This window comes from Sparus aurata, chromosome 19 (genome assembly GCF_900880675.1).
Source record: "Sparus aurata chromosome 19, fSpaAur1.1, whole genome shotgun sequence".
In the NCBI taxonomy this organism is placed as follows: Eukaryota; Metazoa; Chordata; class Actinopteri; order Spariformes; family Sparidae; genus Sparus; species Sparus aurata.
Window position 1 is genome coordinate 27,568,567 of NC_044205.1, and position 27,258 is coordinate 27,595,824.

At 44.4% G+C, this 27,258-nt stretch overlaps 2 protein-coding genes across 3 annotated transcripts; both read right to left on the reverse strand.

The window, feature by feature from the left end:
- Window positions 1-500: 500 nt before the first annotated feature.
- Window positions 501-11,706, reverse strand: apoob (apolipoprotein O, b). The gene is made up of 9 exons (XM_030398214.1): window positions 11,621-11,706; window positions 11,137-11,247; window positions 9,577-9,699; window positions 8,466-8,498; window positions 7,486-7,540; window positions 6,700-6,795; window positions 5,230-5,321; window positions 3,061-3,150; window positions 501-2,966 (listed from the first exon to the last, which is right to left on the reverse strand). Exons 1-9 carry the CDS (start codon window positions 11,636-11,638, stop codon window positions 2,928-2,930), a joined length of 657 nt encoding a protein of 218 aa, XP_030254074.1. The 5' UTR covers window positions 11,639-11,706; the 3' UTR covers window positions 501-2,927.
- A 713-nt stretch (window positions 11,707-12,419) lies between these two features.
- Window positions 12,420-27,003, reverse strand: klhl15 (kelch-like family member 15). Of its 2 annotated transcripts, XM_030398134.1 has the most exons (10): window positions 26,748-26,800; window positions 24,448-24,535; window positions 21,733-21,841; window positions 20,942-21,080; window positions 19,511-19,699; window positions 19,146-19,370; window positions 18,868-19,029; window positions 18,513-18,722; window positions 18,029-18,219; window positions 12,420-17,828 (listed from the first exon to the last, which is right to left on the reverse strand). In XM_030398134.1, the coding sequence occupies exons 3-10, from the start codon at window positions 21,750-21,752 to the stop codon at window positions 17,066-17,068; spliced, it is 1,899 nt and encodes a 632-aa protein (XP_030253994.1). In that variant the 5' UTR covers window positions 21,753-21,841; window positions 24,448-24,535; window positions 26,748-26,800; the 3' UTR covers window positions 12,420-17,065. The 2 variants fall into 2 exon arrangements, with proteins under 2 accessions (XP_030253994.1, XP_030253993.1); XM_030398133.1 differs by lacking the exon at window positions 21,733-21,841 and having other exon boundaries at window positions 26,748-27,003.
- Window positions 27,004-27,258: the final 255 nt, after the last annotated feature.

The following is a 27,258-nucleotide window of genomic DNA, read 5'->3' on the forward strand; positions in this document are numbered from 1 at the left end:
TGGAACATTTGGCACAAAGACGCTGCAGCTGTTTATGTAAAGTCAAGTTGAGCGGCACGTCGACTGCGGTGTGATATGAGGAAGTGCTGCAGAGTCATTCTCAGCCACCCACACACACCATCACACACACACCATCACACACACACCATCACACACACACCATCACACACACACTATCACACACACCATCACACACTCGATCGGTCTGTACATTTTCCTGCCGCAGACGAGAACAGAGATGTTTCTCTCTCAACAGAATCACTTTGGTTTCACAGGCTCCTCGTGTTGAAACAAGACGGCTCACTAACTGTCTTAACCTCATTAACGGGTGATTTCAGCTGCGTTTTATTTCCTTACACTGTTTATTAGTGCAGTAAATTATAAACACATTCTTTATATGTTCCTCTTTTCAGCAGCCGGACGCATTTTATCAGTTTGAATCGTTTGTTCATCACCAGACAAAGAACCAAAAGGTCAACAGTCAGAAGAAGCCAGCAGTGTTCAGTTAGTTCAGGTTTATTTATTCATTAAGACTTTTCTGAATATACACAAGCTGACAAGTCAACAAGTTCACTCCCAACAATCACTTTAAATAAAACAGAATCCCCGTTTATTATCAGACGTGTGAGCTTGAAAAGCTTTAAAGTCCCTCTGAGGTCAAACCTCCAGATCTCTGCTGCAGTCGGGCTGATAACAGGAGTGAAGTTAAATCCACTTTTTAATCCCAGAAGTTAAAAGTAATCTCTGAGCTCTTGTCCTGTCGGATCAGAGCAGAATCAGACGTGATGTTGGTGTTTTACTCCTGCAGAAGGTCTGGATCTGCACCAGACTCTCTCCATGTGGTGGGATTGTTATTTAAAACTCTTCAACAATAAATAAATTAAGCCTTAGAATAAAGTGAGCCGGTTGAATCTGAGCAGACAGACGTGACCCGAGACTCACAGATGTTTGGTTCAATAACTGGCTTCAGCTCAGTCAGATGGAGGATTGAATGACTTTAAATTAAAACTTCATACAGTATGTACAGTTCATTATTAGACAGGGACGTTAAACACATTCTCATTCAGTTCACAACACAACATGTGGGGAATGTTGACGTGTTTGAATCAGTAACAGCGATCGATCGATCGATCGATCGGCCTTCAGATATCAAACTGATCAAAGTGGCGCTCAGACAAGAAAAGAAGGTTTTCATAAGACATGTTTGCTTCACCTTAATGTTTCAGGTATCCTGTGTCGTGTGAAGTGGTCGACAAAACAAAGCAACACTTCATGATGCTGAGAAAAGGGACTAAAGGTGCAGTGTGCAGGATTCAGAGAGATCTGTCTGCAGAACAATAATAAAACGCTGTTTCTGCTTTAAGTAACAAAGTGTTGCAGCTGTGCACCAAAAACGTTCCGCTCAGCTTCTCTGAAGCCTGTTAGTCAGTTTAAGAGTCATTCTACAAACAACCAAAGACGAATAAAACAAACTAAAAATGATTTTAAAAAATGTAAAATTCCTTCTATTCTTATTTTCTATCCTCGGTCACACTACTGTTTATGGCTGCAAACAACCATTACTGTCCAAGATGGCGTCTTCTAACTGCTTTGAAAGGAAAAAGTGAGATATTCAAATAATGTTCAGACTTCCCACAACAGCGCCGCCAAAGTCCGCCAGTCTAGAAACCAACAACTTATCCAGACCACAAGACTTCCTGCAGACGTCCCCTCAGTACAGACGTGATGTTGTTGTCTTATTATGAATGTGTAAAATAATATCTTGATTGGAACGTTACTTAAATCTTGTAGGCCAGGACACAGAAATGTATTTTATCATCGCTCTCACAGACTTGATGTGATGACGGTGAACAGTGACAGAGCCGCTGAAATGGACGTCTTTGTCTTTGACGTCTTTGTCTTTGTCAGACCCCCTTCAAAGGATGTGGCTCCAGATTTAAAACACTGCTCGTATGTTTGTGAATGAGTGTATTCACGTTCTATGTTTAAGGGAGGATGGTAACGTGTCGTACTGCTGCTCCAGAATCTGACTAATAATCATCATTTCACAGCTTCATGATTGATCAGCAACTGAAAAGATGAAGGAGAGTGAAAATCTGGAGGGACATGAGGACACACGTCGAGGTAAAACAACATATTTGATGAACTCATTAGCTAACTTTAGCATTCAACCACTTCCTAGCTAACAGCGCTGTTTAAACACGTCCAATGTGCTGAAGATGTGCGTTGATGTTTCAGAATGAATTTACATCTTTTGCATCGTGTCCTGTAAAAACCATCCGACAGTAACGTTAGCTGGGGAAGTGGCTGAATGTTTACGTGAGCTAACAGGATTCATATTTGTTGTTTTACCTTCAAATAAAACCAGATTTCCACTCTCTGATTGGTCAGATTTCCCAGCATTCAAGCTGTGATGTGAGTATGACCTCAGAGGAAGATGGCGGCCGTGTGAGGACGGTGTGTGCGACCACGTGTCGTACAAGGAAAAATAAATCACCTCGAACTGAGAGAGTAAGACAAAGAAAAGGAGGAAAATTCTCACATTTGGGAAGCTGGAATGACCCAAATTATTGTGATTACGGTAAACAGTTTGGTGTCTCTTTGCTCCTGTGTGAGATCGACAAGGTGTGAGTGGCAGGTATTATGACTGTGCTGCAGGTAACACGGCAGACACTTGACACTGTGATCTTTCTTGTTCCAAAGAAGAAACGAGAACTTCTCCAGGAAACAGAAACACAAACGTATCAGGTTCATGTGACCTGATGAATCCGGTCGGTCTGCTTCTTGGAGCAGACGGTGGCGATAAAGATTTGGTTTGCGATGTGTTGTGGGATAAATAATTTAAATCAGGGTGGTGACTGTTGTCTGAACACAGGTGTGTCTACAGGTGTGTTACTGAGAGGAGAGATGTGCGTCGTCCTGCCGTCTCAGCTGCTCGTGTCGTCGCTCTCTGTTCGCTCTTTCTTCTACAGAACAAAACAAGACGAGACACAAACGTTATTCCAGCCACAAACATCAGATCAGACTCGTAATTTTTACAGAAAGAAATTCTCTGCGTACCTTTTTTTTGCCAAACGGCGGCTCTTTCCAAAGCGTCTCCGCGGCGACGCGGCCCTGCTGCGCCCAGGTGTACGCCGAGTCCCGACTCACCTGGTGGAAACATCAGACGGGCACAGATCAGCGAGGAGGATACTTCACTCACTGTTTCTATCAGAGAAGTGAGGAGCCGCTCGGTGTGACGTCTCCCTGAGCTGCAGGGTGTGGCGCAACATAATTATCGGGTTTATTTATAACGAAGAACTTTCTGTCCACGTTTACGATGAACTTCACCACCGCTGACATTAAAGAGCTGGAAGCAGCGTTCAGCTTCAGTGAATCACAGGAGATGTTACTTCTGTCAGTCTGCACTGTTTAGAAGTTGCTGTGAGGAACGTCAGGCCCAAAAATGTTCAAATCTGGGTCTGGGTCGTCTCCCTCCAGACAGCAGAACTACACGCCCGGACACACCACGAACAAACTGCTCAGGAATGTCCAAAAGAACAAAGAGCTGGCCTCCAAACATCGATGGGACGGCTGGGAGAAGTCCAGTCCAGCTTCGGACCTGATGGACTCATCCAACACACCACAGGACACCCAGAGAGGCCCGGTGTCGATGCCTCCAGGGGGGTCAGAGCCAGATCTCATCCACTGTGAGGCCGATGTTAAGATCATTTCAATCAATCTAAAGTCAAAGCTGAAGTCGTGACACTCCAGATTAAGATTAGACGTTTCTGCTGTTGTCAGAGTGCGTATGTGTAATGTGGGGTTTAAATAAATATTAATAAACAATAAAAGCTTTTTTTAATGAGTGAAACTACACAAATATCCTTCAGAGGCTCGAGGCTGCAGATCAGCATCAATGAAACAAAAGGAAAGTCTATGAATCAATGTTTCCACATCTTGGCCCAACTTGCCAAAATGTTCATCTACAGAGAGTTAAATAAATTACTGCATCGGGGTTTTCAGTTGCAGCTTCGTCCTTTCTCTCTCATCATAATAGCTTTTCCCTTTTGACAAGCGGCTCAGCGTCTCTCTTATCTGGTCGGCTCATGTGTTTTCATATCTGCACCCTGCCCTGCTTCATCTCCGCTTCATCTGCGCTTCATCTCTGCCGCAGCGCGATGGAAGCCGGGCGTGTCTCCACACCGAGCGTCCAAACGCCCCTTTATGTGTTTTGGGTCAGTGGGTGGAAACGAAAAAGACCCAGACATCAGTGGGAATTAGAAACACAATTCACAGCCAGGACTTCCTGCAGGGAAGCTCGACCCTTTTCCTCCGAGGAAACCAGTCACAGGTGACACAAACACTCACACAGCTCTGAAGCGTGAGACCTGCCTGGAAACTTTCAAATGTACGTGATGTGTGTCAGAGCTGGAGACGCAGGCTGCAGGGTGAGGCTCTCATTTTCCACTTTCCAGTTTAAAAAACACTCCCAGAATGAACTTTCAGGCTCGCAGAAAAATCCCTACCTGCACCTAAAAATACAACAAGTCGTAAACTAGACGTGTGGAACTGTTCCTGCTTTCACAGCTGCTTCCTGAGTTTATTTCAGTGCTGAGAGGAACATTAAATAAAAGAGGTATTTGACTTTTTGCAGTTCCAGGAAAATCATAATTAATGGAGCTCCAGGACGATCACAGAAGCCAATCATGTTTAATTAACATCATCAGCTTTCTGACTCGGGGAAAACAACCAGAGGATCAAACACATGGGAGAAGTTGTCCTCTGAAACACCACTTCAACTTTTAAAAATGTCCATTTAACCAAAACCATGTTTTTCTAAGCATTTTTGTTGCCTGCAGTGCTGCTACTGTCCTCGGTAGCGACACACTGCAGCTCAGAGCAGGTCACGCACGCTGAAAGCCAAAAAGCCGGACAAAGGACGGAGCGAGCCTCCAGGAACAGCGCCGGGCTTTGAAGTTGTGGAGGTCAAACTGTCTAATCACAACATCGTGTGATGCAACGCTGCCCGAGAAATCTTTTTCCCGTAATCTTATATTGTGAAAGAAGCGGAAGAAAAGCGGCGTCTACATTTTTTTAAGGGTCACAACCTCCTGGAAACAATGACTCTTTTGACTTGTTTTTAACTTTGCACGCGGAAATAAACACTGTGACCTGATTCAGATTACCAGCAGGACTGAACGAGCCCACTTTATAAACATTCGACTGTGACGATGATGATAAACACACCTTGAGTAACGCTGCAGCCTGCTGAGGGTAAAACATGGAGGCGCTCAGGGCCATCAGTCCGACTGGAAACACCAGTCGCTTCACCTTAGAGCCTGAAAGACATTTACAGCATTTAGTGACTTACAGTAACTCATACATACATTCATACACTGATGGCGACCGCCCAATGGAACCAGAGACCTTTTGATAACAAGACGCTGGCTGGCTCGTTACAACACTGAAGGAGCTGCTGTGAGACCTGAGGCGACCTTCTGTACGTTCATCATCCTCCTGCACATGACCCACATCTTAAAGATTTCATAACTGGGCTCATAGACAGAGACGGAGCTCATTTAAGTTACTTTAAAGGAACAGTTCACACAAACATGAGGCTCCAGTCCCCGTCGCTTCTGACGGAAAGTCAGCTGAAGTTTCATCGGCGGCAAAAAAACATTTCTGGAGCGTCACATCAAGTCTTCAGAAGCCCAGAGATCCCAAATTACCTTGAAAAGACGTTATTTACCGTTATTAACCTTGTCTGAAGTGGGTGTACAAGCTCGACTGTACATCAAGGGTATAAAAACGTTGATATCGGGGCTCTCTGAGACTTCCATTACTCCAGACGAGCCGTTTGGAAACATTTGATGTTTTGTTTTTGTTTGTTTCTCTGTTTCAAATCAAGTCTCAGCTGCTTCAGTTGTTCAGCAGAACGCTACAACTCTGTTCTACTGTGAAGATCCAGAACTGTTCTGTGGACCACAACAGATTACGATATATTTGTGGTGAATTTCTCCTGAGGTTGGCCAACATGAAGACGTGATGATTCTCACGTGTCTCTCTGAATTAAAAGCCTTCTTCATCTCTCTGGTTTCTCCGTCTGTCTTCGCGCTGGACATCCTGCCACAGCTGAAGCGACACCGACATGTGTGACGTGTCTGTTGTCGAGGATGTGACCGAGTTATTACTCAGAGAAGGAATGCAAATGTGGATGCAAACTGCTGCAATCTCCCACCGCAGGTTTTACAGTGTGAGCCGCTGACTGTACGGGTACGTGGGTGAAACTATGATAACTTAATCCTTTTGTTTTTTACGATATCGAGGCGACACCTGTTTCTTCGCAGCAACGTGCCAATTACAGACACACCGCAGCCTTCATTAAATATGATGACTAGAATATTGACTTTATATTTCTGTTTCCACATCCTTGTTCTTGGTGGATGAAAGGCATTCTGGGAGCTGCAGGATGTTAGACTTGGCAGCAGACTGAGATAAACTGGAGAGGAGAGGCAGACGAGCATAAAGGAGCTTTGTAATTAAATAAACACAACACACATGTTCTCAAACAGTTGAACTGAATTAACCTTCAATTGTTTTACTAAATAATTTCACTTTTACTCGAGCGTTTCTGTCGTTATCAGCCCGTCTGCAGCCTCTGACCCGACCCGTCTCTGTGAGGGAGCTCAGGTGACTGTGTTTGTGTTCAGAGGTTACCTTTGGCCAAATAAAGTCCCAGGAAGCCAGAGAAGCCGACCACAGCGACGCTGGGCAGGAGGTCAGGAGGAGGGTCGCTGATGAACTGGTAAACATCTGGGAAATAGAACGAGGCGGGAGGGAACAAAAAGGAGAACAGGTTGATGTTTTTGAGTCCGACTGCATGTGCGTCTCAAAAGTAGTCTGATGTCACCTGAGTCGGCGTCAGATGAAGTTAACATAACTGTGAATTCATGTGGCGTTGCAATAATAATCAAAATGTTAAAATAAAGGGGTTCCAAGATTCACTTGAACGCCCTCTAAAGTTTGAACAAAAACACGGAAAGTTTGAGAAACTTTTGGCACACAAGTTGTAGAAGAATGTGTGGAATCAACAAGATGATAGTGAGTGTTTTTAAAAAGAAACCTGTCCAACGTGCTGCGCTGGTGAGCGACATTATCAGCACCAAACATGATCTCTCTTGTTGATTTTGGACGTTTGTGCATAATCGAAGAGTTTCTACAGAGATAAAACCTCAAAACTGGACTGTAACAAGGAAACGGTTTGTTTTTAACAACAGTGTCATGATGATTCATTCTGAATGTTTGAAACTGTTTAAATAATCATTTCTTGCTCTCTCTTCTTTTCAAAGGCATATTGACACACACATACTTTATTCTTGAAGAGGTAAAAGCAAAGAAAGAGAAACAGTGACGTCAGGATCTTCTTGTTCCTCCAATCAGCAACATTTCTTAACGTTTTCTTGTCAACCAACTTGTCACACTGACTCTGGCGTGTGGTCTCACCTGTCACTGCTGTTACAGACGTGTTGATCGTCGGCTCCACAGTCCTGTAAACCTTCTGCAGTCCAAAGATCATCAGGAGACAGAAAGACAGAGCAGCAGGTCACCTTTATCTGAGAACAGCCTTTATCTCGCTCTAAATGTGCAATAAAACCTTTTTCAAACATTTTCTGGCTCTTATGACCTCATGCAGCACTCCTCAACCATTTCATCATCTGCACAACGGTTTGTTATTGTGCTCACGAGTCTGAGACGCTCAGATTTTAGATTCTAGGCTCAATCTTTAGTCAGACTGACAATCAGTCAGTGAGTGAATCGACTGAGAGGTTGCCAGAAAGCAGACGAGTCAAAAATCAAACACTGAGTTCGACACTGAGTTGATAAAACTGGCAAGAGACAACTTGTTTTTGCTTTAACTTATCATCAGAACTGTGGAAATAACGCTGTAATACTAGAGGGAAATGCTCTAAAAAAGGTGGTGGAAAGTTGTCAATTGGCGCCTTAACGTCTCTGTATAATTCACTTTAATCAAACTAAGACCGGTCAGGTGCAGAGCAGAGTCGAGACACGACCAGTCGACCACATGTGAGCTGTGAGGTCCCTGCAGCTGCTACATGCAGCTTTTTACAGTTTTATTTAAAATGCTGCTCTCACTGTTCAATAATAAACCGTTTGTGAATGCATCTGTTCTCCAGATCGTCCAAAAACATCACATTAACACTCCCTGACTGAAAAGAAGGTGATGTTTATTTCTGCACTGACAGTAAGTAGCACTTCTACAGCGCTTTAATAACAGTGCAGGGGACCTTTGTTAAAAATGAGGAATGTCTTCTTGACTTTGTAAGTTCAGAGAAGGCCAACAGCTTCGTCACACATGGTTTTGACACGTTTCTGCGGCGAACACGTCGACGAGCTGCAGCCGTCAGCTCAAAAAAAGTTCCAGTTTTTCAGCCTTCGTAAGAGAATTTTTACACATCACTGACCTCAATTTTCTCCATGGCAGCCAGGCCCGTCGTCTGCACACAGAGACACAAATGTCACTTCATTTATTCACACAGCATTTCATCTTTTACCCTTATTTAACTCCCAACTGAACTGATCATCAGTGAAGTCACAAAACAGAATTAAACAACGTGATTTTCTTTATTTTCTTGTCAGAGGGACAACAGCTGACGGTCCCAGCTGACTTGAGTTAGTCTTTCCATCATGCCGCAAAGTTCAGTATTAAAAATAGTCCACGCTTTCCTGCACGCGAACATATGATGAAAACCAGAGGATGTTAAATCCTTCAGGATCAGAGAAGCAGGACAGACGCTAAAACCAAACAGATGTGCTCGTTTCATGCGAGTAGAAACATCTTTCTGCTGGACTGTCGCAGCAAACTGAAGCGCTGAAATCTAAAACTGAACACGCGCTTCAATCAATTGATCATCTCACAACAGCAATAATGCAAAATAATGGAAAAATACAATGAGGACTGGCTCGTGTCTCATATGTTGGGACCAGTTTTACGACGGGGTGTGTTTTTAACTGTGGTGATGAAATTCCAGCGTGACAAACACAAACCACTCGCTGCTGGTGAGTGTCTCCGCGTGGAAAACAAAAGGATTAACGTGCGTAAAAAAGCTGCAGCCTGCAGTTTCTTGCCAGCTCATGTGATTGTGTTTCATGCAGTGATGGCATGAAGTCATAACATCTGACTGAAACTCAGGAAATCAGGAGTGAAACTGAGGAGTTTGTGAACGGTGGAGGAGGAAGTTTGTGAGGAATGTGAGGAGGAGGGTTCGTCTGGACGCTCGTCCTCAAAATATATAAAAAAACATGTGAGTGGTTTCAGCAGAGTTTAGTTTTTCTAAGAGGAACAACTGGAGGAGTAATCAGATATAAACAGAACTGACAACTGAACAACAGAGCATTCAGTGATGAGCTCTGAAAACAAATATAATAGTAAATAAAAAATTTAAAAGGGGGGTTTTAGCTGGTGCAGTCGTACACAGACAGTAACTCATCGTCTCCACCCTGAATTCAAATATTCCAGCTTCTTTGTTGACACTTTTGCTCCTGAGGGGAGTTGAGCGTCACACTTGAACACACCTGACACTGGTTCGTGTACGGTTCAGCCCATTTCCTCAGCGATGCAACGCTCTCCTCCAGCGGCCCGGCCTCCGGCTCCACGTACCGGGTCTCTGCCTCAGGACGGGTGTACAACGACGGCAGCTGAAACAAAACAACACGGCTTGAGCCACACAGAGACACAGCGGAGGCTGAAACAGGAAGTGTGGTCACTGGTCTGATTTGGTTAACAGGTGAAGACTGAGCACGTATCTGGAGACGAGATGCATCGACACTGTTTCTGTTGTTGACGAAGATGAAGTGTGAGATGAAGGAGGAACGAGAGTCAATTTCTGTCTCAACAACTGATACGAGTTGATCTTCAACTGCCTCTCGATCCATAATAACAACAGGTTAGAAGATAAATCCTTAAGTTATGTGATATATTATCTGACATTTTATTTCACTGTATAAGCACCTTAAATAAAGATGATTACATTATTATTATATTATTCATACACCAGACTCTCCGCTGCATGAGTGGGTGTGTGTTTACTTTATACTTCCTATAAGTTACTTATTAGTAACTTTGCATATTCATTTTCTTCCGCGTTTATAGGTTATTAGTTGTGACATCAGTTAGTGTTCTGGGGCGTCACATCGTGTGAGAGGATGTTGCATTAGAGACAAAGTAGCACATTTATGAGTTAGATAGAAAAATCAGTGATATGATACGAAAAATGCAGAATATCGGCCTGGATGAATCACCAGTTTGTTTATTGTGGGTGTTTTTGTTCCTGAGTTTGTATTCTTTTTATGTTCTAGGTGCTGTATCGTGGACAACTGGACTCGTTTCAGTTCCTTGAAGACGTTTCACCTCTCGTCCAAGAGGCTTCTTCAGCTCTAACTAACTAACTCGAGAGGAACTGCAGGCGTTCAGACTCTGTGTGGGAGTGTCCTGACAGAGTCGTTAAGGAGACGTGTGAGCTCTGAGTTTCAGGGTCGTTAGGGCCGCTTGAGGGTCTTGGAATGAACTGGTTGGTTGTTAGTGACAGGTGAGCCCAGGTGTGGTTGTTTAGCTGTCTGGGGAGGATAAGTGATGTCACAGCCTCTGTTCAAGGTACGCTTGATTAAGTTGACGTACATTATTTAATATTCTACGTGTGTTCAGACTTTTTCCCTCGTGTTATGTTCTTCTTTTAAAAAAAAACATGTGTGGCTCTTGTCTGCTGTAATAAATGTTTATCGTAATTACAAACTCTTATTGTGTCATAACTGTTTCCTGATTTATGTAACCTGGCTGTATTTTCACATCTGGGTTAATCTGTCACTTATCAGTCACAGACAGCAGATAACAGTAAAGTAGGTTATTGTGTCCCACTCATGTATGCATTGTTATAAATAACCAGGTGACTGTATGTTCCACGTGCAACACAATAACGTCCCTGTTATGATTACAAAACAGGAATTAAAGACACTTCCGGTATTCACGTGGACATGTAAACAGACTCCACGTGTATATAAAACAAAACAAAAACACACAGAGGACAGAGTTACATGGTTGACACGGTTCCTCTCCAGGTCGGTTAATCGTTAACTCACCTCATCGAGGCTCAGAGCGGCCTGGGAGTTCTTCTTCTTCCCCTCCCCGGCAGCCAGCACCGAGCCGCACAGCAGGCCCGTCACAGCCGGAGCGGCGGCGTACAGCGACACCTGGCGGCAGGACACGCGAACTACTAGTGACGGTTAAGCTAACTAATTACTCACTTCTCACGGTTTAAACACTTAATTAAGAAACTATAAAACACGACAGGTAACTAATACACACGTCTAACATCACTACTACACACGTTTAACTTCACGTACTCTTAAAAAAAAGGAAAAATGGAGCACTCGCCTGTTAAAATGACCTGTTAGCAACATGCTAACGTTAGCTGTTGAGTAATTTAGCAACGTTTAAATGTTTTTGTTCATAAACTGTAATGTATAACACCATAGGTCGTTACGTCACTAGCTGACAGTTAATAAATATGTAGTAAATAATGTGTAAGGTGGCAAAAAGTGATAATACTCAAGAGATAGTTACCAGCTTCACATATGACATCTTGGTCCAGAACACTTTCGCTTTCTACGGCAAGCCGAAGGAGTGTCAAACCAAAAGGCGCATGCGCGTTTTGCTTCAGCACTCCCACTAAGGTACAATAATTCAAATGCTGTTTAAACTTTAAATAATACATAAAAAAGACGAAAATTAAATGTGAATTCATTTAAATTCACACTTAAGTTAAAGTACACAAGTATTAACATCAAAATACACTTAAAATACTGAAAATAAAAGTACTTTTTTTGCTAAATATTCCAGTTCAGAATCATAAATATCATATTACTGGATCACAATCAGTGTTGCATTAATACATACGTCACTTTAATGTTGCAGCTGGTTAAACGTGGAGCTAATCTTATATATTTTCCTGCTATTGGATGAATAAAATGATTTTTTAGGCCAATTATCAAACAAAATGACGACCAGTTACTGCTGCAAGCTTCTTAAACGTGATGATTTACAACTTTTCTCTGTTTCATATCTTTTTTAAATGTTAGATCTTTGAATATAGGGCTGTTGTTGAGGCATAACAGCACATCTAAAGACACTGACATGGACTGTATTAGCATTTGTCACTTCTTTCAGACACTTCTGACAAATAAAAGAAGTGAAATAACGGAATCAATATGAAACTTATCATTAGATGCAGCTGGAGTTATCTCAATATTCACTCATATGCTTTAATTACTACATGAGTTCATCCTGCATGACTGGAAATAACAAAACAGGCGTAAGAGGAGTCAGACACAAACACAGATATAAAAGCACTCGGGCAGCCGGCTGAAAGTTGACCAATATGAACATTTATTTCTGGAAAGAAGTTACAAATCGTTTCCAAAGAGTTTCTACTCAGATTATAAGATATGTTAATCTGATTTTTACTTTCTTTTTCGGATACAGTCGTTGTTGCAAGGTATGTTTTTTTTTTTTTTTTTAAATCCTCTATTCTGTTTTCCTACTGACAGACTGAAGACTGGTGGACTAAAGGATGCTGCGCTATGACTGAACGTGCCTCAAATCAGGACAGTAGTACTTTATCGGTTACACTTTTGTTCTTTTAACAGCGACATGAGAGGAGGAGGAGGAGGAGGAGGAGGAAGAGGAGGAGGAGGAGGAGCAGCAGGAGGACTGCACATGTGATGATGAAGATGATGATTTCAGCTGCAGAGTTCAGTGACACGTAAGAGACGTGAGTTAAAGAAACCTCTGACAGCGTCGCTGCGTTTGCCATGTGACACTTCTGTGGTTATTCTAAGATTTGAGTTAAAAAGTCACCATGAGAAATATTGAAATACAGAAAGATTTATGTAAAAGAAACCCAATAAAAAAATGTTTGAATCTGAAGAACTGAACATAAAACGATTTAATCAATAAAAATGTTTGACAGCAAAAAAAAAACGTTTTTAAATTTGTGGAATTAAAGTTTTAAAGCAAATTTAATTAAAGTTTATTTTCATTTAGCTTCTGGTGATAAGGTTTTAAGTGGCTTGGAACAGCGAAGACAATTTAAAATGACATGCAGCCACATTCTGAGTGATTTGAGAATAGTCTTGTTTTGATAATCTAATAACTGTTCAAGACATTTTTCAAAAAAAGTCACAAAACATTTGCTGGTTCCAGCTTCTCAGATCTGAGGCTCTGCTGCTTCTCTTCATCATACATGACAATAAATTACAGATCAATGAGTTTTGGATTGTTGATCCAACAAAATACGACAGTTTATTGACTTAACATTTAAATTAGCGCTGCACGCTACGGTCAAAAAGTATTTCCTTTTCTTGACAGATGTTGTGATACGATCATTTGATTAGTTGGAATTTGTTGGGCTCGTCCGAAACAAATATGTTTTCTTACATCTGGAGAACAAAATGTGTGTCCAGAGCATCTCTGCAGCACCACAGTACATTTTATCATTACCATTTTATCTTAATCAAGTCATTTTTTACAGCTTTTTGCAATTTCTAAATTGCCTTGTGGCTTCGAGCAATATCGAGCGTTTCACGTTTAATTGTGCAGCCGTAAATGAAACAGAATAATCTTTACCACACTGACTGTATTCAGATTGTAGAACATTTTTCGCTGTCAAACATTTTCCCCCCCTTTGAAAACAAAGATGCAAGAAGTCCAGAGTGAAACACACAAACGTCTCACTGCTGAAGAGGCGTCGACATGGAACGTTACGCAATCTAATCTTGGACATTTCCCCGAAGAGACAAACCCCAGCGGCGTCACATGAACACTGTCGAGCTGCAGCTCAGGTCTGGAGGTTTGTGTGTGGACCGCAGGGAGATGCATGAATTAAAAAAAGGACAATACCGGGTTTTTTTCATGTCAGTCTGATCCTTTAAAAAACACGTCACCTACAAACAGGTTTGTGTTTGAGAAATGCTGAAAAACCTGCAAAAGTAACATCTGGTGAACGACAGTTTGAATGACAGTTTGCATACAGGAAGATGGAAAGTTGCTGGAGACAGTAGAAAAAAACAAAACCCCACAGCTCTTCATCTGTTAAGACAACCACATTTTCAAATATTTCCACTATACACTTGCTGAGTGTTGAATCCTTCTTCTGGTGAGGAAAGACTCTCAAAGCATCCGTTCATTAGCCACATGCAGTGCTGCTGAGGTGGACGGGACAGACGGACAGACGGTCGAGGATGAAACGAGGACAGGAGGTACAACTTTGAAAAAAACGACACGATTCACAATGAAAATTCTCGTCATAATAAATAAACCGACATCTGTTACTGCATAGCTCGGTGAAAGCAATACTTCAGACAATAAATAACATAAATACGCGGCTGACATACACAACTGCATCAGTATGTGTTCTAGCCCTTTTTCACAGTTGGCTTGTGGGAAAAACGAAGGAGAAATAAATATGCAGACGGGAACGAGCTCGGGGAACATGGAGCTGGTAATCGAGCGGGATTCAAGGCGCTGGACTGAAAGCGTTACAGCAGGTTTGAAAACAGAAATGTTGAATCTGCTGAATAACGGACATGACTGAAGCACTCCAGGTGACATTCCAGCGTCTGTAATTAACACAGCTGACTGCAAGAGGCTGGTAAAGATCAGCTTTGGTGGACAAACTGGTGAGAATCATGCAAAACACTGGCTGGTAATTCACAGCTGAGAGAAGGACGATGCACGACGAGTGGCAGCAGCTCTCTCTCTTGTTCTTCTCTTGCTTTTTAACTTATTAACATTGTTTTTATTGATGCTTAGACCTGTTTTTTCTTTCCCCTAGCTGTTGGAACAATCATGGGAAAAATTAAAGAATTATCTTCTCTTAAAAAACACTCAAGAAGTCTCCAGAGACCCCGAGATCTCAAATAGATTTGAAGACTTTATTTACACCCTCGTGCATCGACGTGGTGGGCGCTAACACATTTAGCTCAGCAGCTACAGTGAAGATTTTGGCTTAAAAAACAGTGTTCATGACGTCTTTTCTAATCAATCTGGGATCGTGGGGCTTCTGGAGACGCTAGACGAGCTGCGTGGAGACACTTTATGCTTTTTTTGTTGTTTTTTTACATTTCAAAATGAGTCTCCAGCTTCTTCTGAGAATTCTGCAATTCCGTACTGCTCCAGAAATATTCATACTTGTGTGAAATGTTCCTTTAAATAAAGTGTGTGCAGTCAAGAGAGGTTGGAGTAAGATTCGGTCCCATTGTTTCCTAAACATTTTCACCAGCTACATGTGTGAGGTACGTTTTCAGTTCGACAGGTTAATTTCAGACGCTGTTAAACGTCTGTAACGTTACAGCAGGTCGTAACATTACAGCCGCTTTTGAAAGTGAGCTGGTTTAAAAACTGCGCGTTTACACCCAAGAGCCACAGCGAGAACCGATAAAGTGCAGGGAATGTAGACGAGAGTGAATAAAGCACTGCCAGTGACGAGACGGATACAGACGACATCATCGGACCCCCCGCGGTGTCACTATCATCATGTGACATCATCACTGCATGACGGATGAGCCCTCGTGTACCATGTAGTGTTTTTTGTCCCTCTTAACCTTTCATCCAGCTCACACACACACACACACACACACTCACACACACTCTCAGACAGAGGAAGGAGAGGAGACGCAGGACGACACGGTGATGTTATATGAACATGAGCACAGTATGGTGGATATCTGGGAGTAAAGAGCAGAGTTGGGACTAGAAGCTGGAACGCACTGGAAGCCAAAAAACTGAGTTTCTAACTGGAGAATCTGACGGTTTGACAGCCGGGAGCAGATTGAAGCGTCAGCAGCTTTCTCATCTCAGTCTGCGTCTTATATTTGGAGGCTATAAAGTCGCTACAGTAAATAGTGCTCGTGTTGTGTTTATTACCTAATTGTACGCTTTAAGTCGCCGTTACATATCTTAAAGGGTGATTTGGGATCGATTGAAGTAGCTGCACGCACGTCTTGGCTTTCACTAATCTATCTTCTTGAAAAGAGCATGTTGATTAATGATATACAGGATGTTTGTTCGCTGCGAAAACTCAGGAAAATAAACCGACAAGTTTGTGATTAGAGGCGTCACGATTCTCCAAAACCAAGATTAAATTGATTTACACATTTGTTCAGCTCTGAGCCATCGTTAGACTTTTGGATCTGGATTCATAAAGACCAGCAGACCCTGACAAATTAAAGATGGAGGGTTTTTACAGCAATTTGACTTTTGCTGGGCGGCTTTTTGAAGGTTAATGTAGTTCAGTTTGTTATTGTTGTTTCTTACATCGGTGCAGAGTGAACCCTCTTCACTTCTGTCCGTGTTTCCTTCAGCACCGGTCAGTTGATCGTCTCTTTGAACGCATTATAATGTCTGGAAGTGACGCTGCAGGCGAACACTGAGCCAGCTGTGTCGTCTTCTAGGAGTTCAAGTTAGAAAGGTTCAGGGAGGATCTCCTGTCCTGCTCCTGCTCCTGATTATCATTTTTTAAACCTTGTTTAGATCGTTTGTCGAGCTGGAATCAGAATCGTGACACGCCTACTTGTGACAGGTTTGTTCCACTGATGAAATCAAACACAAACAATGTGAACGTGAAGCTTCCAGTGCGTTTCTGCAGACGGCCTGACTGGACAGCCTAAATACAGTAGGTGAGTAGTAGAATAGGAAACTGACCACAGTCCAAACATAAACCAGCAGAACTTTTTTTTCCTCCCCACAAATAATTTTCTTAAATTTTCTGAGAAAGCTAAATCTGAAAATGTTCAAGCTGACTGTTAGCATGTGGCGTCTCACCGCGCCACGCTTCGACTGGCTTCAGTGAGAACAGCAAATCTATGGCCCGGCCATCTCGTCCCCACCGTAGGGAAGTGCTGGTCTCTGGTTTAAAAGTAGAGTCTCCCACCTGTAAACACCTGATCTCCCAGCGGGACACCTCAGTGAATTCCCATTTCTATAAAAAGGAGGCTTGTTGTGGAGCAGACCTCAGCTGCAGCGTCTCACGTGCTCCAGCACGTACTCTGGGAAGTGCAGACTGCACACCTGCAGACCGTCCAGTTTGCAAGGCATCCTGGGATACTCGTCCTCCTTCCACTTGTTTTCGTCGGGGTCGAAGGTGAGGATGGAGTCACTGTAGTGGCCGTTGTAACACAGGCCGCCCAGCACCATGATCTGCCTGTCCAACACTGCCACCCCGTGGCCGCTGCGCCCGATGGGCATGGAGGCGAGGATGGTCCACTCGTCGGTGTCGGGGTCGTACACCTCGGTGGACGGGCAGCCCTGCGACTCGAAGGAAGCCCGCAGGATCACGCACACGCCTCCGAACACGTACAGCTTCCCGTTGTGCGAGATCATCTTGTGGAAGCAACGGGCGTAGTTCATTTTGGATTTGTTCTCCCAGCAGCTGGCGTGGGTGCCGGGCAGCAGCGGACCTCGGCCGGCGCGTGTCCTGTGTGCGTCCGACCCGCCTGAGCTCCCTCCTCCTCCTCCCCCACCTCCTGCCTCCCGCCCGGGATCGAACACACACACCTGTTTGGAGGTGGAGGAGGAGGTGATGCCGCCGGTGATGTACAGTTTACCGCTCAGGACCGTTCCTTCGTGGCCGTACTTGTTGACAGGATACGGGTCCACGAACTCCCAGCGGTCCTCTGTGATGTCGTAGCGCTCCGTGGAGTAGAAGGTCTCGTCTCGCGTGCGGCCCGCTACGGCGTAAATGAACTTACCGATGACGCCGACAGCAAACTCTGACCTGCAAGCAACAAACACATGAATATGTATTAACAAATAAATAATTCAGTCATATTAATTTGTCAGGGAGCCTGAGAGCGTCCGTGAGATCACCTTTAAATAACATAAAGGAGACAATCAACAACCAAGAAATCTGATTTTTCACGTCAGAAACAGGACAGCAGGGTTCAGAGCACACAGAGCGACCAACACTCCTCTAACCTGGGCACAGACATGTCCGCCATGCGTAGCCACGAGTTCTGCCGGGGGTCGTAGCGGTAGACTTTAGAGGAGGCGTGAAACTCCCCGTCGGGCCCGAGCTCCTCTCCGCCCAGCAGGAAGGCAAAGTTGTTAACGATGGCGAGGCAGTCCGGCCGCAGCGGCACCTGAGGTCCCTCCAGCTCCCACCACACCTGAGGGGTGAAAACACAGGTTGGTCAGGTCAAGTGGAAGGTCAAAGATGTGCAGAGTTCTCAGTACGAAAAGGTACCAACAAGTAAATGAAGTCTCTGTTCGTTGTATTGAAACAAACCAAATAAATACTTCACAGTGGGACGTTGTGGAAGTGAAACACCTGTGTGATCCTTCACCTGTACGTGCAGTTTAAACTGATTACTGCAGAAACATCATCTGTGTTTCTCTGAAAGAGGTTCAGACACTCAAACACACGTCAGACTGAATGTTGAAGCTGAGAACGAGCAGACACCTTTGGGCGCTGCAGCAGCAGGATCTTGCTGTTGACCATGCTGTGACCGATCATTCCCCTGAAGACGGCCGTCTGTGGGCGGACGGAGCGGATACGGTTGGAGCGCGTCTCCACCAGAGGCTGCTGGTTGACATCATGGAAGTAGCTGAGCGCCTGATCCACCTCCTGCCTCAGCTGTCTGGAGTAACGGTAAAACTCTGACGTCTTCACCTGTGACGAAGAAGAAGATGAGGAGGAGGAGGAGGAGGAGGAGGAGGAGGAGGAAGAGGAGGAGGAGACCGGCGACACCGTCAGTAAACCTGAGCCTGCAGGACAGTTTGACTACAGAGGGTCTAACAGAGGAAGCAGAGCTCACCTTCTCAAAGATGTTTGCAGGAGTCATGAGGCAGAAGCGGATGGACTGCACGATGGTGTCGGTGTGCCTCCAGCGCCGCCGGTCGTGTCGCAGCCACGCCTGGACCGCTTCATACAGCTCGATTTCTGGGAAGCGACTCAGAGCGTCACTGTTCAGATACGCCTGGAGCAGAAGACAAGGAATTTAAAAGTCACCATTGAGGTTTGAGGTAATTTAGTTTTACACTTCCAACTTTTCTGTAAGCAAACTGCTCCGTTAATAATACAAAACAATCGGACCTGCAGTCTCTCGAGGCCGAGGTAGGACAGGAAGTCGGGTCGGCTCATGAGGGGGACAAAGTTGTCCAGTAGGAAGTTGTCGAGCTGCTCCTGGACGCCCTCCACGCCCACGCTGAAGTCCTCCAGGAGGCGCATCACCTCTGCACAGTTCTCCAGACAGATCTTGGCCAGCAGGAAGGAGCAGCAGAACTCCACCGCCTCCGTCAGCTGGACGTACATGGCCGCCTGTCAGGACAGGAAGACGTACAAAATACTGCTTCAGACGGACTCCTGTATCACTTTTCCATCAATCAAGGCTGATACGGAGGAGCAATAATGTTGTGAGAACCAGCGCAGCGAGGATATCTGCGGTCGCGTGGCGTTACCTGGAGGATCTCTTGGACCGTGGGCATGCTGAGCTCCAGTGAGCCGTAGTACATGAACCGGAGGATGTGGCCGAACCCGGCGGCTGTCAGCCCCTTCATGTGGATCTTGTCCTGGTCCCTCTCCCTCATGTCTGCTGTGAACATGACCCGGAAGTAGTCGCTCTGGGTGGCCAGGAGCGCCTTGTGGGCCTGCGGGAGGACGGACACACATGAGACACCCAGCCCTGATCCAGGACCAGCACTACATACACTGCACTGACTTCCTGCAGATCTAAAGAGGTTATAAACTGGCAGTAGACACCGTTTGTGCTTTAACTTGTCATTCTACAGTAAATACTGATGTCGCTGTTGAAAAACGACACCATCGACCTACAGATCTGTTCAGTCTCACTGTCACTCTGCCACGAGTCTAAACCTCGACACGACTCTCTGTGGAAGTAAAAGGTGATTTTCTTTACATTCACCCGACATCTTTAATTTCTATTCTCCTTTCAAGACGCCAAGAAGATTTTGTAACATCAGGTTAGTTTATGTTTTTAACATTCTTCCTGGAACAATTTTTATGAAGCTAACTGACTGAAATGTTCAAGTTCCCCCTGAGACATCGCAGAGAGATCGCAGCGACATCGCAGAGACATCGCAGAGACATCGCAGAGACATCGCAGCGAGATCGCAGCAAGATCGCAGAGACATCGCAGAGACATCGCAGAGACATCGCAGAGACATCGCAGAGAGAACGCAGAGACATCGCAGAGACATCGCAGAGACATCCCAGAGACATCGCAGAAACATCGCAGAGACATCGCAGAGACATCGCAGAGACATCCCAAAGACATCTCAGAGACATCGCAGAGACATCGCAGAGACATCTCAGAGACATCGCAGAAACATCGCAGAGACATCGCAGAGACATCTCAGAAACATCCCAGAGACATCGCAGAGACATCGCAGAAACATCGCAGAGACATCGCAGAGACATCGCAGAGACATCCCAGAGACATCGCAGAGACATCGCAGAAACATCGCAGAGACATCGCAGAGACATCGCAGAGAGATCGCAGAGACATCGCAGAGACATCGCAGAGACATCGCAGAAACATCGCAGAGAGATCGCAGAGACATCGCAGAGACATCGCAGAGAGATCGCAGAGAGATCGCAGAGACATCGCAGAGACATCGCAGAGAGATCGCAGAAACATCGCAGAGACATCGCAGAGACATCGCAGAAACATCGCAGAGACATCGCAGAGACATCGCAGAGACATCGCAGAAACATCGCAGAGACATCGCAGAGACATCGCAGAGACATCGCAGAAACATCTCAGAGACATCGCAGAGACATCGCAGAAACATCGCAGAGACATCGCAGAGACATCTCAGAAGGGCTATGACATGTCGTCTGTGTTTTCGACTGTATTTGTGTACATGTACCTGGAAGTGGTGCTCCTCTATCAACAGTGTGACATCCAGCAGCAGACGCTCCTCATAAAGCGCCCGGAAGCCCGACGACACACTCCCATCATGCACCTGGGACAGGTACACCTCCACATCTGCCCCCGACATAACACACCTGGAGGGCACGAAGGAGAGCAGGAGCAGGAGAGGGATGGAGACGGGGCGACGTGGAAACAACAGAGTGTTAGAAAAGACAAAGCAAGGGTGAACTACAATTCACAACTACTCAAAAACTGCAAGTGTCTCCAAGGAAAAGTGCGTGTGTGTGTGTGTGTGTGTGTGTGTGTGTGTGTGTGTGTGTGTGTGTGTGTGTGTGTGCAGCTGAAAACAGTAAGTCTGGGACTGGAAGGGCACTCAATAGGACGCTCAGCATGAAAAGCTCAGCACTTCAGCTGCCGCATCCTAACAAGCCGTTACTCTTTCACAGCCAGACGAGTGTGTTTCTGCACCGACACACCGGGAGATACCCCGCTGCACCGCAACACACTCAGGTTCAATAAACAGAAGGCATCTCACGTGTCACATTCAGTTTCTTCACACACACACACACACACACACATCACAAAGAGGATAAACAACAGGAACACACACACACACACACACACACACAACTTGTATTTAGTTGTACTGACTTTCTGCACATGAGAAAGAGAAGAAAACACACACATCATCCACACACCTCCACCAACTCAGTCGCTCATTAAGAACACAAATGAAAACACACACACACACACGCAGACACACACACACACACACAGCACACTCACCTCTGATTGGCCACGGGCATGTCAGAGGGGGTTGTCCGAGCCAATCAGAGGACAGTGCCCCTTGTGTCCAGTAGATTCTAACAATGTCCCTTTTCTGAGCGTCAATCACCTGGACGACAAAGCCAACACAACCGCTGCGTTAAAGCATGAACGTCTGCAGTCACAACAAAACCCACACAAGGACTTCTGTGCATGTTAAAGGAGCAGTTCACCCAAAAATGAAAACTGTCAATATCCACACAGCGACACGCTGACGGAGAGTCAGGTCAAGTACATTTCTGGAGCTTCAAAACAAAACAGCGTCGCAGCGTGAAGTAGCTGGAGACCAAACTCCACCTGTGTTTCATCAGCGTGCGGGTGAAGAGATGATGACTGCGTTTACATTTCCTGGGTGAACTGTTCCTTTAAATAAATGTAACTGTGGCCAAAAGAATGTGGACACCAGAACATGACACCCGTGTGAGGTGTCGTCCGTCCACATGATTTTGGCCTCGTTGTTTGTTTCACTTCTCATATTTTAACATAAAACAAAAACAGTGTTACAGTGTTAGTGCAGGAAAGTTCACGACGGCTTCTCTAATTATTAAACTGAACGTTAGCTGACGTTCTAACGAAGTGTACGGACTATTCAAGCTCATCACAGTGTGGATTCTGTTTTTGTATTTTTGCAATAACTGTAGTTATTCTCTGAGAACTGAGAACACTGATCGAAGAAGAAGAAGAAGAACAGATGATCAGGCAAAATGGAAACACATCTGCAGGTTAGAGAAACAAGATGAACCAACACTAATGACTCAAACTGATTGTTGTAAACATCCACTACAGTTTACAGATGCACTTCCTGGTTCACCTCTGACCTGCTGTGCTTCCTGTACAACGAGGGATTAAAACCAGAGGTTCAGACGAACTCTCTCTGAGTTTTACCTCCACATGAAGTGATTCAGGTGATCTGGATCTACTGTTGGTTTACAGATCCCAGATCACCACGATGATCGCAGTATGATGTTATTATAATAATCCAATGAGAGCGATGACATGAAAAATGGGACCCACACTGCAATAAACTGGAATTATCTCTTAATTCAACAAATGATAAAGCAACTAAAACACATTTCCAGTCTGTCAGAGGACTCCAGATGACAGGAGCAGTTCTTTAAAATAATAAACATAGACCCCAAAGTGGGTAAAACATAATCTTAAAGGGATATTCCGGTGTAAATTTAATCCATGGTCTAACACACCGTGAAACTGTGTTAGACTCCCTCTCGAGAGATCAAGTTAGCAGACCGCTAATTTACGAAGTTTTATCAACCTCAGAAACGACCGCACGACAACAATACACTGCAGTAAATGGATCCAAATATAAACCGCCACCAAAAAGCCACAAATAATGCTCAGAACAGCACCAAACTTCAGCAACAGTACAAATAGGGTCTCAGCACATAGTCCGGGGCATCTAACCTCCGCTAGCTTAGCTGGATTTCTACTGAAAAGCTGACTAAATTTACCACTCTTCTGCAGCAGCTTCCTGTTGACGGGAAGTCCCGACGAGTCGATTACCGAGTGCAGTAGAGTTCCGCGGCTCATGGATGAAAATGTCTGATTATGACTCCATGGAAAAGCAATCAAAGTTCATATGTGTCTTACCTGCCAGTTTATAACAGTTATTATCGAGAGCGGACAGGGAAAAGAACGGAATTGAGCATTTCTAACCGCACTCGGTAATTGTCGCGTCGGGACTTCCCCGACCCGGAAGCTGATGGAGGAGAGTTGAACTCTGTTTTTAGCTTCACAATAGAAATCCAGCTAAGCTAGCGGAGGTTAGATGCCCCGGACTATGTGCTGAGACCCTATTTGTACTGTTGCTGAAGTTTGGTGCTGTTCTGAGCATTATTTGTGGCTTTTTGGTGGCGGTTTATATTTGGATCCATTTACTGCAGTGTATTGTTGTCGTGCGGTCGTTTCTGAGGTTGATAAAACTCCGTAAATTAGCGGTCTGCTAACTTGATCTCTCGAGAGGGAGTCTAACACAGTTTCACGGTGTGCTAGAACATGGATTAAACTTACACCGGAATATCCCTTTAACTTAACTACTGATAATATTCACTATACTATAATAAAACACTGACAACATGACTGAACCTGTCTTAAAGAACTGGTGACAGCAGCATTATGATTCCCTGTCAGCCCTCGTCACTGTGCACACAGATCATGCTCAGCTATACAATGTTCACCAAACAGCTCTTAAGGCTTCAGTGCCTTGCTCAAGGACACGTTGGCACCGTGGGAACTATGGCAACAAAGGGCTCTGACAGTAAAGGGTAACTCCACCAGTTTTCCACGGTGTGTTCACAGGCTTTGAGGACTTCACCTGACTTTCCATCCACATGAGGTGGAGGAGATAACGACTGCTGGTGCCACATTACTCATAATGCAACAAAGCCACAGAGTGACATTATCTGATTACATGCAACTTCCTCTGTCACCACAAAAGGCTTCAAACTGCCTTTTTCACATGTGCAGCAACACTCCCCGATACCTGGAAACACACTCTAACGTGGAAAATTGGTAGAGTCGCCCTTCAAAGAACCCATCAACCCTGTCAGGACATGAAGCTGATGAGTGATGGATACGATTGTTTGGGTTAATCATGACAGAAATGGGTTTGCTTGGGTTGGAGTTCCACGTGCAGGGCTGCGGGATGAAGACTCGTACCTTTTGGAGCCCGGGCGAACGATCACAGGCTTTGACGGCTGAGCGCTAAGGGGCCGCTCGCATTTCCTGTGTTTATGTTTCCCTGGTTCTAACAGAGGAGACGAGAGAGAGACACATTTAGAAAGAGTGACAACGCCATCGAACGTTACACGACACATTCAGGGGTTCACAACACACAAGAACAGTTTGAGGCAAAAACAAATAGCATACATTAAAAAAGCATTCCCAGAAAAATCAACGACATTTTTAAACTTTGCGTTTCTTTTCCTCGTTCTTCCAGTCAGGCAGCAGATACATCAGCAGCCCAGTGATGGAACATTTACATCGGTTATCAGCTGATAAAGAAATTAAAGAAAGTAACACAAAGCTAAACTGTTTTTTGTTGACTTAACAAGTGCAGCATCTACACACAGTAAGTGGTGGTATGAGCCTTTAAAGTTGTTCAGTGAGCAGCCAATAAAAACAGAGAAGAAGAAAAACACGCTGATGTCGGACAGCTGCACCTGTGTAGAGCCGCGCAACGTAGACAAGAGCCACACATGTCGGCACTGACATGAACACAACACGTGGAAAAGTCGGAAACGGAAAAGTCTTCAGTTTAACCAAAAAACTTCATCACAGCTTTGGAATATCAAGTAAAACATATTTGCTCACTAAATATTAGCTTCTCTTACACTCAGGTGTGCATAAAAAAGGATAAAAATATTGGTTTCTATTGTCAGTTATTCTATCGGTATCAGCCGAGACAGTCAGGTAATTATAAGTTATTGTTTCGGCTACAATAAATCCATATCGTGCATCTCTACAATATACTGTTTGAGCATCAACATCACGATGTCTGCATGCACAGCAGCCACGTCAGGCACGGCAAACTAACTCAAACACTTCAGGATAAAACTTTATAGCTGCTTGATACGAAGGGAAACTCCCACAGTGCTCACAGCTTGAACCTGATCATCATCATCATCATCATTTAATCTTTCCATTTACAGCTACTGAAGCTACATGTAGGAAATTCACATATTTTCATATCACACTGCAACTGCTGTCAGTTTATTCCTATATTGCGCAGACTTACTGCGACTAACTTTTCCTGTGACACATGCACAAACAGATAAAAACACCCTTAAAATAATTGATTCATTGATTAGACTGTGATAAGACTAAATTGTGGGAAACTGCACATCGTCAAAGATGTGAGTCAAAGAGAAGAAATTTATAAACTGCTGGTTTCCTCCAGCTATCAGTCCAAAACTCAAGATCTTTTAATGTTTCTCTCAAACGTTAGACGCTGAAGACATCCAATAATGACACTAATAATGTCACCGATTCATTTTCTATTGAACTCGACAAATTGATACACTGAATGCAATCATACAGCAATTATTAAAACCATAATTGATCCTCTCTCTATTCAAAAATGATCTAAATCAACTGAATATGTGGGTTTTCATTCACAGCACCTCCAAATATAAAACCACAACAACAACAAGAGGTGTTCAGTGTCACAGCAGCTTTATAACTTACAGACAGGCTCTTTAAATTAATGTAAATGTCAGTGGGGTTTTGTATGAGACAGTGTGATGAGCTGACCTCAGTGTGACTCCTGGATGAAACAGTAAACACCAACAGGTTGTGTCAGTGCAGCTGAGCTCACCTGACAGCCAGCTGTCCCCCCTCAGTGGCTCACTGTCAGCCTCACAGCTAGCACTGAGCTAAGCTAAGTGGAGCTATCATTCACTAAACAAGAGCATCTCTGCGATGTGTACCTCATTACAAATAAAGATATTCTCGTTTTGTATTATTGTGTCAGTCACATTTCAGTCATGACAAAAGCAGGAGCAGAGAGGAATGAGCTAAATGTGAATGCTAACGTTAGCACAGAAGGGAAACCGTTAAACTTGCTGGCTAACTTCACAATAAACACACACAGAGCAGCTAACACAGAGCAGCTAAGTGTTGGAGAAGCTAACCTTCATCACTTACTTCTGTTTTTACTACAGCAGCGACAGTAAAGTGTGCTACATGTACTGACGTGCTAAGATAAGAGCCCAAAAACAAAGGCTCGGGCTGCACATCACGGTACACACACACAGCTCTGGTACCGGGATGGAGCTGTTAGCATGTTAATACTGTGAATCAATAAAGAAGTAACATAATAAAGTCGGATGTGTCACTCTACAGCTAGCTGCATGTCGAGACACACCAACTGTCACGATTCTGACAGCAGCTGCGGGGATCCGACACTGATCGACCGGGGTATCAGCTTTAGCTTAGCAGCTAAAATCCAGCCGTCTCACCTCGGCGGTGCGAATCCCCACAACCCCTCTTCGACCAGGCAGCTCTGGCTCCGTCGGACATGAAGTTGCGGGTTCGATGCCGGAATCAAGAAAGCGGACGGCAGCGGTGCACTGCCATGTTATCGTCCATCTGCCCAGACGAAGAGACCCCCCACTCGGCTCTAAATTAAACGGGTAACAAACCACAGCGGTCCACAGGCTTTGCGGACGCCATTTTCTGCACCGGCGTCATTTCCCTTTTGGGCGGAACTGAAGGGCGTTGTGCGGTGCAGCAGAGATCGTATATGTGAGAGATGGATCACTCTCAATCCTAAAAACGGGGAACACAACCAATATTTAATTCATCCCAAAAGCAGCCCAAATACGACGGAGTATTAGGGCCATACTAAGAGAAAAAAAAAATATTTTTTTTTTTTGGAAATTACGAGAATAAAGTCATAATATTAGGGCTCCGAGAATAAAGTCGTAATATTACGAAAATAAAGTCATAATATTACGAGAATAAAATTCT